The sequence below is a fragment of the Nicotiana tabacum genome, chromosome 4 (genome assembly GCF_000715075.1).
Source record: "Nicotiana tabacum cultivar K326 chromosome 4, ASM71507v2, whole genome shotgun sequence".
NCBI lineage: Eukaryota > Viridiplantae > Streptophyta > Magnoliopsida > Solanales > Solanaceae > Nicotiana > Nicotiana tabacum.
Genome location: NC_134083.1, coordinates 17,527,627 through 17,542,354, shown reverse-complemented (window position 1 = coordinate 17,542,354; position 14,728 = coordinate 17,527,627). Strand labels below are relative to the sequence as shown.

The 14,728-nt window shown below is 41.2% G+C and overlaps 1 protein-coding gene across 2 annotated transcripts; it reads right to left on the bottom strand.

Moving 5' to 3' along the window:
• Positions 1-1,334: 1,334 nt before the first annotated feature.
• LOC107769190 (uncharacterized) lies at positions 1,335-2,796 on the bottom strand. 2 transcript variants are annotated; one of them, XM_016588392.2, is made up of 4 exons: positions 2,657-2,796; positions 2,400-2,524; positions 1,716-2,006; positions 1,335-1,589 (listed from the first exon to the last, which is right to left on the bottom strand). In XM_016588392.2, exons 1-4 carry the CDS (start codon positions 2,672-2,674, stop codon positions 1,541-1,543), a joined length of 483 nt encoding a protein of 160 aa, XP_016443878.1. In that variant the 5' UTR covers positions 2,675-2,796; the 3' UTR covers positions 1,335-1,540. The 2 variants fall into 2 exon arrangements, with proteins under 2 accessions (XP_016443878.1, XP_016443879.1); XM_016588393.2 differs by having other exon boundaries at positions 1,716-2,000.
• Positions 2,797-14,728: the final 11,932 nt, after the last annotated feature.

The window sequence follows — 14,728 nt, the reverse complement described above, 5'->3', positions numbered from 1 at the left end:
ACACCAAAATCAAAAAGGGTTCATCATTACTGGCGTCGTAACCGAAGCGGCAGGTTCAATCAAAGGGCTCACGAGAAACGAAGCAACGCCTTGGGAAAATGCGTCATTATGACGCAAGACGTCATCCTAATCTGTGGACAGACTAATTCCAACAAACCGATCGGGAAAATCGAGATGTTTCGAAATAGGTGGTCCGCATAGGGCCAAGTTGTCGACTCACCGTGACCACCACAACCTGAATTGCTCGCTCAATTGTTTCTACCGTGATGAGCAGATCCGCTCATCGACCCCGCCTGAAGTCGATCTCAATAAGTGGAGGGACTAACTGTATGAGGCAAAATCTGTCTTTAGAGTATCCATGCCAAGGTAATGTAATGGGAAGGATTCTCGGAGTCGACGTTAGTCGAAGCGACCCAGGATGCAGCAAAGTCCTTGGCCGAAGTGTCGACATGAGCCTTAGTCGAGATGTCAACAAGAGCCGTAGTCGAGATGTCAACAAGAGCCGTAGTCAAGATGTCAACAAGAGTCGAGATCGAAGTTGAATATCAATGACATGAGCTGTAACGGCTAGTTTGTCAGGATATGATATTAAAAGGAAATATTCTAGTAGATATTTTCTTTACTTGTACTATTAAAAGAAAAAAGAGGCAATGATAGGGGTATGTAATATTCATTTGCAAGAACACACTTTGATAAAAAAAGATTCTCACTCTTACTAATATACAAATATCATCTTTTCACTAAGATTCTTGTCTATATTATTCCATACTTTTTCATCATATCCGAAAATAATTCGAGCATTCAAGGATTTGTCTGTCACTCATCATTGTCAGGAGAAACAACTATCTAGCTCATCCTTTATTGGGTGAATCATTCCTCCTATTTACTTAAATGTCATTTATTGCTTCTCATTGCTATTAAATGCTACATTATTACTCATACTTTTTGGAATAGTTATTGCATACTGTTATTATTATTCGACCAGATCTGTCTGACGTTTATCACACTCTCGAAAGTTATATCTAGAAATATTATTATTAACTAAGTTTAATTCATAATCACATAAATTTAATTATTTGAACCAAGAATTATATTTTTGGTCAAACAATATCAAAGCTCAACGCCTTAAACCCCACAAACTTAGTAAGATACAAATTAGAAAGAAAATAAGAAGAAGACAGTTTGTCCCTTTGCACTATATTATATAGTAGAAGTAGCTAGGTGGCCAATATATAATTTTGCAACGTGTAGCAGAGTCGAAAGTCGTCCATCGAGATAGGCAAAAAAACATCACATGGCATTGGAAAGTAGCCCAATTGCATCAGTCATTGCCATAGTATTCACAAAGCTGTACTACATATTTATAGTACTCTCATTCATAAACATGCACAATATCAAGAGTAACACCATCACGTAATCTTAAACATCTACTGATCTACTATATGAGTTCTATCATATTTTCGTACAGTGTTATATAATTACAGATTAAACTCTAAAATACAACCAAAGTACTCCACAAAACCTACATATAATTTACAGCTTAATTTGGATCCACTCCTACAGTCTTCAAGGTCACTACACCCGGCTTCCTGCAATAATAAAATTGCTAGATAAGTACCAATACTATCCCATATTTGTGCTAATCGAAAAGAGAAACAAAATTGAAAAGCAAGTAATAGAAGTAATTAAATAGTTGTATTAGCTTTACTACTAACTTGGTATAAACGTCGCCATGAGCTGGATCAGGAATGACACGGCTAGTAGAAAAATCCTGAATGTGAGCCACCTTTCGGAATAAAGATTTGTTAATGAACTTATCTGCATCTTCTGCAACATGTTCTGGCTCCACTATCTCAGGCAGAGTTTCCCTCCTTGATTTTTTTACATGCACATTAGGGGCTCGCCTCAGCTGATGCATCGCCGTGTGCAGCCCGAAACTCGCCGATAGTCCGATCATTCCTAGCGCCACACACACTGGCACAAAGTCTCCCTTCTTTGACCTGTAACTATCAGAGGCGAATTTAGGAATATTAAATTGAATCCATTTCTGGAGTATGCATACGTCTTAAAAATTAAAATGCAAACATATAATAAGACCGCTCTTATTTTTTTTATTTCACTTGATACTAAATTCTGAATTAGGCCATCATCCGCATACAACAACAACAAACTCAGTGGCTAGTGGGTAGCCACATACATTTAAGGGTTGTCAACAAAAAATTATATTGTATATCTAGAAACTTATATTATGTATATAGGCCAAAAATAATATTTTATAAGTGTATATTAAATTTTGAACACCCTCCGTAAAATTCTCGGCTTCGCGGCCAGTGGCATACATAAACCGTAAAATCCTTTACGTAAAAGGAGTAGATTATGGAGTAGAACGATAATCTTACTTGGGCACAGTCGCTTTAAGTTGGACGGGTGGTGACGCTCCCTTAAATCTTGAAGTGGCTGCTGTTGCATAATTTACTGAGGAACTTCCCTTTAATAAGTGACTAACAATGGATTTTAGATAAGTCTGCAACATCGGGGAAAAAAAAAACCTTTTATCTTACTTTAATCTAGCATCAAGATGAATAATGAGCGAAAGAGCAACAATCATCACACCAAGTTGGCAAGTTATATAATAATAGAAGTAATTGGAACTTACCGCTGATCTAAAAGCCATAGGAGTAAACAATTGCTGTAGATCGAACTAAGTTAAGAATTTTGATATTATATGATTCTAAGCTTAGTGTATCTGCTCAAAATCGAATTGTTTGCGGATGATCACTTTTGCGTTTGTGATCCATTTAATAATAGGAGAACAGAGGGTTCCGGAGACACCTAGGATATAATAGGACAAGACCCCTATGATTTTACCAAATGGGAGTTTGACACATGCCGAATAGAAATGAGTCCACGTCACTGCCACATGGACGTAGAAGTCTCCTGAAGCCACCAAGTGATGTTTATCTGATATTTGATCACTTAATTAAGCATAGTATCCAGAACTGAAAATACTGGCCCTATTTAAATCATGGGCTTGAATAGCAGGATACAATAACGTGAAAATAATATGGTTAGATAGTTTTGGGACTGATAATTAAAAAATAATTTGTATTTATAAAATTATTAAAAAATAGTTACTACTATTTTAGCTGAAATATGGAAGTTTTCAGTATAATATGCTGGATTTTGGAGTTCTGCATATAAATTTCGAGCATATTATGTTGGAACTCCAGCACATTATGAAATTCTAGCATATTATACTGGAATCTCATATGTAAATGTTCGAACTACAGCATATTATGCTGGAATTTTTTTAAATTTTTAAAGGTATTTGTTTAGATTTTATCTTTACATGAAAAAAATGACTAAATTTTAATTACTTTAGAAACTGTGGCTATTTTTCAATCATTAATCGTAAATTAGACTATTTCTAAATATTTTTCCTACAACAAATGCTAAGTATGGGTTATTGGGTTGATCATATGGTGTGGAACGATGTAGGTGATTGTGGTTTATGGGTTGTAGTCCAGCCAGGGGCGGCAAGACCCTAAAGCAAGTGAAGCACTTGCTTCCTAACTTTAAGCCTCAAGAATTTAAGGGTCTCAAAATTACTATTTTTTTATATATAGCATATTATTTATATAATTATTTCTTTATTGTCATATTAATTTTAATAACTCAATTTCTTCCTCTAATTAATATAATCAAAATAGTTTTCTGTCAATCTTATTTTACATTTTTACTAAATTATATTTCTCTCTCATTAGTTAGTCACGTAACTATATCTAATAATCTAACTTATTATTTATTTTTCTCACATAAATTATACTCTCTCTGTCTCAATCTATATGAAAGTGTTTGACTAGACATGGAGTTATGAAATAAAGAAAAATTTTAAAACTTGTGATCTAAAATAAATCATAGAAACTTTTGTGGCTAGAAATCATCTCATTAAGGGTAAAAAAGAAAATATAAAGTTGGATTATTACCAAATATAGAAAGAGGGCTGACTAAAAATAAAGGATTCACATAAGTTGGGACGGAGGAAGTATGTTTTCTCGGTTCTCTCATTTCAGTTGTAATGCAATCAACGTAAAATTCATAATTTTTTTGTACTTTATAAAATCAAGTTCTCATTTTTTTTCATTTCACATACTCACTTGTCTAATTTTTCAAAAAATGATGCTCATTAAATTTTATATATATATATAATGACTTTTATTAAGACTTTGCTTTAGGCCTCGAATACTGATGAGTCGCCCCTAAGTCCGGCCTCATCGGGTTGAAACCCAACAAATTCCAATTCAACATGTGAAAGTTCCAATGAACGCGTCATTAGCACGTTACATCTGTCTATGTTGTTAGTGTAATTTAACATATTATAGTAAGGTTACTTAATATTTATTAATAGATTATCCATGAATACTTACTAAATAGAGTTAAGTGTAATTACCTTTGAAATAATTCAATCGTTTAAATATTTCAAACATTGTGTATATGGTCATAATCGAGTTTGCCCTTCGTGTGACTAATCAAGACTGGAGCATGATGGACCGAGGTTTGTCATTATAATATCGAGATGTGATGTGAAGTTGGAAGGTCGAGCTCGAGACCTAGAGACCGATCAATACCGAGATCGAGTCAAGGTCGAGCTCGAGACCTAGAGACCGATCAATACCGAGATCGAGTCAAGGTCGAGTTCGAGACCCAGAGACCGATCAAATACCGAGATCGAATCAAAGTCGAGCTCGAAATCCAGAGACCGATCAAATACTGAGATCAAGTCAAGGTCGAGCTCGAGACCCAGAGACCGAGCCAAGGAATAACAAAGTCGTTATAGCTGCATTTGGGGAGAAAATCTCGGCTGAAATTACGGCTGAAATCACGGCTTGAGTTAAGAAAAAGTCAATTAATTAATCTATCATGGGATCCCCACTATATATTTTTAATTATATCCGAAGTACGATTCCTCCACTATATTAGGAGTGGCTAATATTTGTAAAAGAGGAGATTGATATACGTTCACACATTCTCACATTCAGAGATTATGAAGATTTACATAACATCTAGCAAATATTATTCTTTTTTGGGCTTTTGATATTGATTCATCTTGTTCATTTATCAATCATTCTCTACTCAATTAAGGTTTATATTCATTCTTTTTTACAGTCAATTATTTTTCTAATTTTTGCCGAGTTATACCACGTATCCTTAGAACTATGTATAAATTCAACTCTATCCGTTTTTCGAGTAAATAGTTTGGCGCCCACCGTGGGGCTAAGGATAACAGTGGTTATTTGGTACGAATCTCGCAAAACACACCATTTTACACTTGCTCTTGGAAGTGTCTTTGATTTCAGGTTAAAAACGACGAACTCTCAATTAATGGCCCTACCTATTGACAACGAAGCTGGCCTTTAAGATGAGAACAACAACCTGGCGACGGGGGATGAAAGGCCACTCGTCGATCCAGTTGGAGCTCGGGTCGTAGATCTAATTGACTTTAATTCACATATGGCCATCGAGGCGAACCAACGTTCCGACCCCGAAAATAACATTCATGGTGGAACTCGATCTACAATTTGAAATACCCAAAATGTTGGAGAAGACGGGATCAGCCTGCGTATGATTTTTGAAATGTTGCAAGCTCAACAGGTAGTAATAGCTCAGTTGCAGAGCCAAACCAAGGCACCGAGCAGGGCCGAGCCCCGTCCACCTTGAGAAGTCACCCACAAAACGGGGCCAGCTGTAGTAAGATCAAGTGAACAAGAATTGGGGACTAATCCCGAAATTATTAGGATGCTCGAGGAACTGACAAAATGAATTAAGTCAGGAGAAAAGAGGATTGAAGCAAACGACGAAAAAGTATAAACTTATAACTCCAGGGTTGATCAGATCCCGGGGGCACCACCGGTATTGAAGGGCTTGGATTCCAAAATATTTGTACAAAAGCTTCCCCCCCCCCGAGCGCGGCTCCCAAACCGATCCCTAAGAGGTTTCGCATGCCCGAAATTCCTAAATATAATAAGACGATCGACCCCAACGAACATGTCACCTCTTACACATGTGCCATTAAAGGGAACGATCTAGAAGACGACGAGATCGAATCCGTATTATTGAAGAAGTTCAGGGAAACCCTGTCAAAGGGGACAATGATATAATATCATAATTTACCGCATAACTATATCGATTCTTTTGCTATTCTTGAAGATTCTTTCGTAAAAGCACATGCCGGAGCTATAAAGGTCGAGACCAAGAAGTCGGACCTTTTCAAGGTATGGCAAAAAGATAACGAGATGCTAAGAGAGTTCGTATCTCATTTTCAAATAGAACGAATGGATCTACCACCGGTCACGGATGATTGGGATGTTCAAGCTTTCACTCAAGGACTGAACGAACGAAGCTCGATGGCTTCACGATAGTTGAAGCAGAATTTGATCGAGTGCCCGGCTGTTACTTGGGCCGATGTACATAATCGATATCAATCGAAGATTAGAGTCGAAGATGACCAGTTGGGTTCTGGGTCCGTTATTAAAAGGGACATCGACCGAGAACCAAGGTCGAGCAAGGACCGATATCGGTCATATAACGGAGATAGTAGGGGTAGCGAACCTGCACGCAACTCCGTACGAGGCGAAAGGAGAAATGATCGAGGCCAAGGGTCTCGGGGTTTGATGAACAAGAATAGGTTCGACATGCATACCGGACCTAAGGAAGCACCGCAGTTATCAGAATATAACTTCAACATTAATGCATCCGCCATCGTGTCGGCTATCGGACGCATCAAAGATACTAAGTGGCCTCGACCTCTGCAGTCCGATCCAGCCCAGAGAAATCCCAATCAAATGTGCAAGTATCATGGCACCCATGGCCATAGAACTGAAGACTGCAGGCAGTTGAGAGAGGAGGTAACCCGGTTATTCAATGAAGGGCACCTTCGAGAGTTTTTAAGTGACCGGGCCAAAAACCATTTCAAAAACAAAGATTTCAATAGACAAAACGAACAAAAAGAGCCACAACACATCATCCACACGATCATCGGAGGGATCGATATCCCCCAGGGGCCGGTGCTTAAATGCACTAAGATGTCGATTGTCTCAGGTTCAGGATTACACACCAAAAGGAACCTTGTCCTTTAGTGACGAAGACGCGGAAGGAATCATGCAACCCCATAACGATGTACTGGTAATATCTACACTTATGAATAAAACTCAAGTTAAGCGTGTGTTAATTGGTCTAGGTAGTTCGGTCAACATCATTCGATCAAGGGTCGTAGAGAAACTCGGTCTACAGGACCAGGTCGTGCCCGCACCCCTGGTACTAAACGGATTCAATATGGCGTGTGAAACTACTAAGGGCGAGATAATTTTGCCAGTAAACGTGGCTGGGACCATCCAAGAAACGAAGTTCCACTTGATCGAGGGCGATATGAGATATAACGCCCTGTTCGGGAGGCCAAGGATCCAAAACATGAGAGTAGTGCCCTTGACCCTTCACCAAGTTCTGAAATTCCCAACATCGGAGGGAATTAAAATGGTCTACGGGGAGCAACCGGCCGCAAAGAAAATGTTTGTCGTCGATGAAGTGATTCCGATATCTTCACTATCATCGACAAAGGGATCATACTCAAAGAGGAACGGGATACCAAATATCAATCACAAACGTCAGCCTCAACCCAACTAGAGAATCAGAAGACTGACAAAGATGATGACTATGGGATCCATCGATCCTTCGTGGTCCCTAATGATTCCGACGCTACCAAATCAACGGTCGAAGAACCGGAGCAAATCACGCTAATCGAACATCTGCCCGAGCGAAAGGTATACCTGGGCACGGGGTTAGATCCCGAGCTCAGGAAAAAGCTTATTCAATTTCTTATAGCTAACATGAACTGTTTCGCTTGGTCCCATCTTGACATGACAGGGATCCCACCAGAAATAACCACTCATAGACTGAGCTTGGATCCGAAATTTCATCCGGTAAAGCAAAAAAAAGGCCCTAGTCCAAGGTCAAACATGTTTTCATCAATGACGAGGTAACCAAATTTCTAAAAATAGGATCCATTCGAGAAGTAAAATACCTTGAATGGCTAGAAAATGTGGTGGCAGTCCCTAAGAAGGGAAACAAACTTAGAATGTGTATAGATTATAAAGACATGCACAAAGCATGCCCTAAGGATTCTTTTCCTTTGCCTAATATCGATCGTATGATCGATGCCACGGGCCGGCCACGAGACTCTCAATTTTCTCGATGCCTACTCCGGATACAACCAGATACAGATGAACCCGGAGGATCAGGAAAAGACCTCGTTTATCACTAAGTACGGTACCTACTGTTATAACGTAATGCCATTCGGTCTAAAAATGCTGGTGCAACTTATCAACGCCTAGTAAATCGAATGTTTGAAAACCAAATAAGAAAATCAATGGAAGTTTATATTGATGACATGTTAGTTAAGTCCCTGCGAGCAGAGGACCATTTAAAGCATTTGCAGAAAACTTTCGACATACTGAGGGAGTACAATATGAAGCTCAACCCTGAAAAATGTGCATCCGGGGGTGGCTCGGGCAAGTTTCTTGGTTTTATGGTGTCCAATCGAGTAATCGAGATCAATCCCGATAAAATAAAAGCTATTGAGAACATCGCGGTAGTAAATAATGTAAAGGTCGTGCAGAGGCTAACGCGACGGATAGCCGCCCTAGGACGATTCATTTCGATATCCTCATATATGAGCCACCGATTTTTCTCACTGCTTAAGAAGAAAAGCAACTTTGCATGGACTCCGGAATGCCAACCGGCTTTGGAAGAACTAAAGCGGTATTTATCGAGCCCGCCGTTGCTTCATACCCCAAAAGTGGACGAACAACTTTACCTGTACTTAGTTGTCTCAGAGATAGCGGTAAGTGGAGTTCTGGTTCGAGAAAAATGAGGTACGCAATTTCGTATTTATTATGTCAATCGGACTTTAGGCGAGGCCGATGCTCTTGCAAACTTAGGTTCATCGGTCGAAGATGACGAACTCAACTCGGGGACTGTCGTACAACTCATGAGATCGGTAATCGAAGAAGGTCACGCTGAGATAAACTCCACAAGTTTAACCTGGGATTGGAGAAACAAATATATAGAGTACTTCAAAAATGGGAAGCTTCCATCAGATCCAAAGGAATCGAGAGCTCTACGCATGAAGGCAGCACGGTTCACCTTGTCGAAGATGGAACGCTATTTAGAAGGACGTTCGATGGACCATTGGCAATATGTTTGGGACCAAGAGATATCGATTACATTCTACGGGAAATTCACGAGGGCATTTGTGGAAACCATTTCGGTGCCGATTCGCTAGTCCACAAAGTAATCAGAGCGGGGTATTATTGGACCGATATGGGCAAGGATGCAAGGGAGTTCGTTCGAAAATGCTACAAATGCCAAAGACATGCGCCCATGATTTATCAACCCGGGGAGCTACTCCACTCGGTCCTATCTCCATGGACTTTCATGAAATGGGGAATGGACATCGTTGGCCCCCTTCCATCGGCCCCAGGTAAGGCTCAGTTTATTTTGTTTATGACTGATTATTTCTCTAAATGGGTTGAAGCACAGGCTTTCGAGAAAGTCAGAGAAAAAGAAGTGATAGACTTTATTTGGGACCACATCATATGTCGATTCGAGATGCCATCCGAGATTGTATGTGATAATGGAAAATAATTCATCGACAGCAAAATAACTAAATTTCTCGAGGATCACAAGATCAAAAGGATCATATCAACACCGTATCATCCCAGCGGGAACGGACAAGCCGAATCGACCAACAAAACCATAATCCAAAATTTTAAGAAGAGATTGACCGACGCCAAATAAAAATGGAGAGAAATACTACCCGAGGTCCTATGGGCATACCGCATAACATCGAAATCCAGTACAGGAGCAACACCATTCTCGTTGGTTTATGGCGTCGAAGCCCTGATCCCGGCCAAGGTCGGAGAACCTAGCATCAGGTTTCGATATGCAACAGAGGAGTCGAATAACTAGACCATGAGTACTAGCCTAGAATTGTTGGACGAAAGATAAGAAGCCGCTCTCGTCCGACTGGCAGCCCAAAAACAGCGAATTGAGTGGTACTACAATCGAAGAACCAATCTTCGACATTTAAAATCGGGGATTTGGTGCTAAGAAAAGTCACCCCCAACACTCGAAATCCGAATGAAGGGAAACTGTGTCCGAACTGGGAAGGACTGTATCAGGTTCTCGGAATCGTCAGAAAAGAATCCTACAAGCTCGGTATGATAAACGGCAAATGACTACCGAGCAATTGGAACGTATCATACCTAAAACGATACTACTACTAAGGTACGACCCTCCCATGTTCATTTGTATTTCGAAACTAACCCTTGTAGGTGTTCGATCAGAAATAGGGATGGATTCTTCAACACGAAGCCTTTAGATCTGAAAGCACGCGTTGCACTCTTTTTTTCTTGGACCGGTTTTGTCCCAAATGGGTTTTCCGATGAGGTTTTTAATGAGGCAACCATTGATCGTGCTAACTTAGAACAATTCAACAGTATCCGAGGCCTCTTTACAATCAACCGCGAATACTGGGGGGCATTGCCCTAGAATATATCAAGTTCGATGCAAGGAAATTACTTTATGGCAATAGGGTCTCGATAGGAAAAATTTGTAAGGGACAAATGGTCAAAACGAACCATGCCCGCATAGTTTGCTCGAGCCCTGACTCAAAACATGTACGCATGTATAATGATGTATAAAGAGAAATTCCTTCTTTACCGATATCTCATACCTTAGAAAGGTTCTTCTACTTGTGTTATGCAAACAGCTTAAGGGCCGACCATGATCGGAGTTCGAATGATTAACCCCACAAATCGGGGACTGCCGTCCAAAAAACCGACGAGATCAAATTATATAAACTCCGAAGATTATAAGCCTAAGAAGCAAATCCCGAACTAAATAAGGATTTTTATAAGCCACGCCACCCCATTCGGGGACTGATACTTTGGGCAAGCTTGAAGTAAAACGGGAAAATAAGCTCAAGACGCAAATCTCGGACTAAAGAGGCTACGGCTGAATTAACACGAATCGGAGACATCCGAATTCCGTTACATAACAGGGTCAGAAAGGCTATCCCCCAGAAAAATCATAAAAGGCTTCGATAATATCAAGCCTCGAAAACTCTAATGAGTACAAAAATTGTTCGAACTCTCGAATAAGTCCCTATTTCATGCTAAGGCATTACAAGTTTCGCAAATACGAATGATAAGAAACTCGTTTAAGACGGAAAGGGGACAAGGCCATAAACAATCCTTTTTACAAAAACCTAAGGGTTACTTTACTTCGAGTTCGAGCAAACACTCACTCGACCATAAGGCCTAAGGGCTGTTTTTTACTTTGAATTCGAGCAAAAACTCACTCGACCATAAGGCCTAAGGGCTATTTTTTACTTTGAGTTCGAGCAAACACTCACTCGACCATAAGGCCTAAGGACTATTTTTTTACTTTGGGTTCAAGAAAACACTCACTCGACCATAAGGCCTGAGGGCTGCTTTTTACTCGAGTTCGAGCAAACACTCTCTCGACCATAAAGCCTAAAGTTTGTTTTTTACTTCGAGTTCGAGCAAACACTCACTCAATCATAAAACCTAAGGGTTGTTTTCTGCTTTGAGTTCGAGAGACCGTCCTCGCTCAACTAAAAAACCAAGGATTACTTTACTTCGAGTTCGAGCAAGTACTCACTCGATCAAAAGGTCTAAGGGTTACACTAGTTCCATTTTGATCAAATTATCTAAACCCCGGCGTTAGAAAATAACTTCACAATTTTATAAGGCAGAAAGGAAGAAAGTTTTTTTTATACATGTCAAAAATCATTTACAAGGGCAGCATGGCCCGATAAAATTTCTCTACAAAAGACCAAAACCGGTCTTATAAGAAACACAAAAAATACTAAAGGACTTAGTCCTCTCCGGGAGCAGCATCTTCACCCTCGAGGCCCCCTTCACTTTCAGATCCGCTCGTACTCCCGGTATCATCATCATCGGGAAAGGCCAACACTCTGGTTTCGGCTTCAAGCTCCTTAGTTTTCTCGATCTCGGCTGTAAGATCAAAGCCGCGAGCATGGATCTCTTCGAGAGTCTCCCTTCAAGACTGGCATTTAGCATGCTCGGCAACCCAGTTTGCTTGAGCCTGAGCAGCCTCAGCAACCTCCTTTGCTCGAACCTAAGCAACTTCGGCATCAGATCGATAAACGGACACCATTGCATCAGTATTGGCCATGGTTTTCTCGACCTCCGATTTGGCTGCTGCAAGTTCTATGGCCGGTCTCTCTCGATTAGAATTTGTTGAGCTCAACCGAGACTGGAACTTCGATTTTCTTGGCTTGCACCAAGGCTTTCTCTTTCAAGCTTCGGAGTTGGGCCTCAGCCGAAGCCAGTTGAGTTGGGGCAGTCTCCTTTTCTGAGGCGAGGCAGCCCATGTTCTTCTTCCGTTCCTCGACCTCCGATTTCACTACGTCCACTTCAACACGAAGCTGCCTGATCACATCGAACTTTTGCTCGACCTGCGGGACCGAACTGTTAGCCATCACTCTTGAGTCAATATCATTAAATTCAAAGATTCTTTTTACCTGCGAAGGCCAGCTCAGCTTGTTCTTTTCGAGATGCTTCTAGCTCAGCCCGGAGTCCTTTTACTTCTCTTTCTCTCTACTCACTGAGAAGCTTGAAGGCATCTCTCTCCTCAGTAAGCCTTCGAACTTCAGCTTCGTACTGGCTCAGCTCCCTTCGGGATTGGAAAAATGCCTCGTGATGAAACACAAAAGCCTACAAAAATAAAAAGAAGGGATTATACAAGGAAAGAAAACACAAGTATGAAAATTGGCAAAGAAAGTATGAACTTACCCGATTCAGGGCCTGTTGGGCTTTGTTGAAAAGGCAAGGCACTCCTACCTCGCTCGAGCTCTTCTTCGGAGCCTCCAAGTCACTCGGACCGGTGACATCTTCTACCCCGATAAAATAACCACGGAAAGGGTCCTCCTCTCTATGGGCTCCTTCTCCGTGACAAGTCTCCACAGCTTGAGCATCATGTATCATCGACTGGGAAAATGAAGGGAAAGAGGGGGAATTCCCAATCTCTATTGTCCCGAGTAGGTATTTTTGGGCGTCGCCTCCGTCTTGGGGAGCCTCAAGCTCGGTTTGCACACCGGCATCCACAGTTTCTTCGACGGTCTCTTTGCCTCGAGGTAAAATATCCTCGGTCCCCCTCGGCTTGGGAACTTGGGTCAAAGTCTCCTCCTCGACCTCATCAAGCCTGGACGGAGCAGTATCAACTCCCACCGATACCGAAGTATTTTGAATATCGAGGCCAGACCGTGCAGGGCCACCAGCCCGAAATCACTTTCTTCTTCTTCTTCATCCCTTAGACTCAGGACCGATTCCATATTCAAAGGGATTATGTTCACCTTGGGTTTACGAGCTGCTCTCTTCTTGGGTTTTTGACCCTCGGAGTCCGAGGCCTTTTTTCTCTTAATCACCTTCTCCGGTTTTGAGATAGGCGGTAAAGCTTCTTCATCACCTAATGGGGGTCTCATAACCGCATCTTTTTCGAGACCTACAAAGAAAGAAAAGTAAGTAAAACTTATGCCTGAAAAAAATGCTTGAACAGTAAGAAAATCGATGAGCCAAGAAGAAGGTTTACCATGAGTACGAGCCTCCCACCTGCCCTTTGACAAATCTCGCCATGTGCGCTCGGCGTATGTTGACGTCGAAACCAGGCTCCTGACCTAGTTCTCGAGATAGGGAACCGCACCCGGCATCCAAGAAACGGTTGCGTCAAGAAAAATATTGATAATGAAGGATGAAGAAGTAAAACAACAAAACTTAAAAACGGGATCACACTTACGGTTCATATTCCATTTCTCGGAAAATGGCATACTCTCAGCCGGGATTAGGTCTGAGATCTTCACTCGAACGAACCGGCCCATCCAACATCGATCTTTGTCTTCATCTATGCTCGAGGCGAACGCCTTGGTGGCCCGGCATTGAAGCTTTATCAGCCCACCTCGGTAAAGTCAAGGGTTATATAATCTTACGAGGTGGTCGCAGGTGAAGGGAAGCTCATCGATTTTCTCATAAAAAAACGAAGCAGTATCACAATCCTCCAGTAAGAAGGGTGAATTTGACGGAGGGTCACCTGGTATTTCTTGCAAAAATCGACGGTGACTGAATCGAGGGGACCCAGCGTGAAAGGATAAGTGTAAACACTCAGGTACCCTTCCACGTGGGTAGTGATCGCCTCCTCCGGTGCCGGTATCACAACCTCTTTATTTTCCCAATGACAGTCTTTTTTCACCAGGTCAAGAAGGCTTTTTGGTATCGAGCATATATATCTCGATACTGGCTCGCATCGACCAGTAACCGACGAGGGTTTCTCGACCTTAAAATTAGAATCAATAACGCACCCCCCGGGAAAAAGCTCTTCAAGGCGTGGCTCCACCACTATTTCTCGCCGGCCGGCCGAGATGAGGAAGCAACCTCTTTCTGCGGAATAATTTTAGATATTTTTGCCATCTAAATTTTTATGAACAAAAAAGAAGGAAGAGTGAAGTATTTGGTGTTTTGAGAAGAACAAGCGAAAAAATTGCAAAACTTGAAAATAGAGAGCTTTGGGGAAGGCGAAGAACTTTGAAGATTGGAATGGAAAGAGATTTGAAGGTAAAAGTTTGAAATAATGA

Coding starts and splice junctions, on each gene's coding strand:
- LOC107769190 (XM_016588392.2), bottom strand. Junction 2,007..2,399: donor CTTAAAGCGACTGTGCCCAA/GTAAGATTATCG, acceptor CGCCTCTGATAG/TTACAGGTCAAAGAAGGGAG. Junction 1,590..1,715: donor CATGGCGACGTTTATACCAA/GTTAGTAGTAAA, acceptor TTATTATTGCAG/GAAGCCGGGTGTAGTGACCT.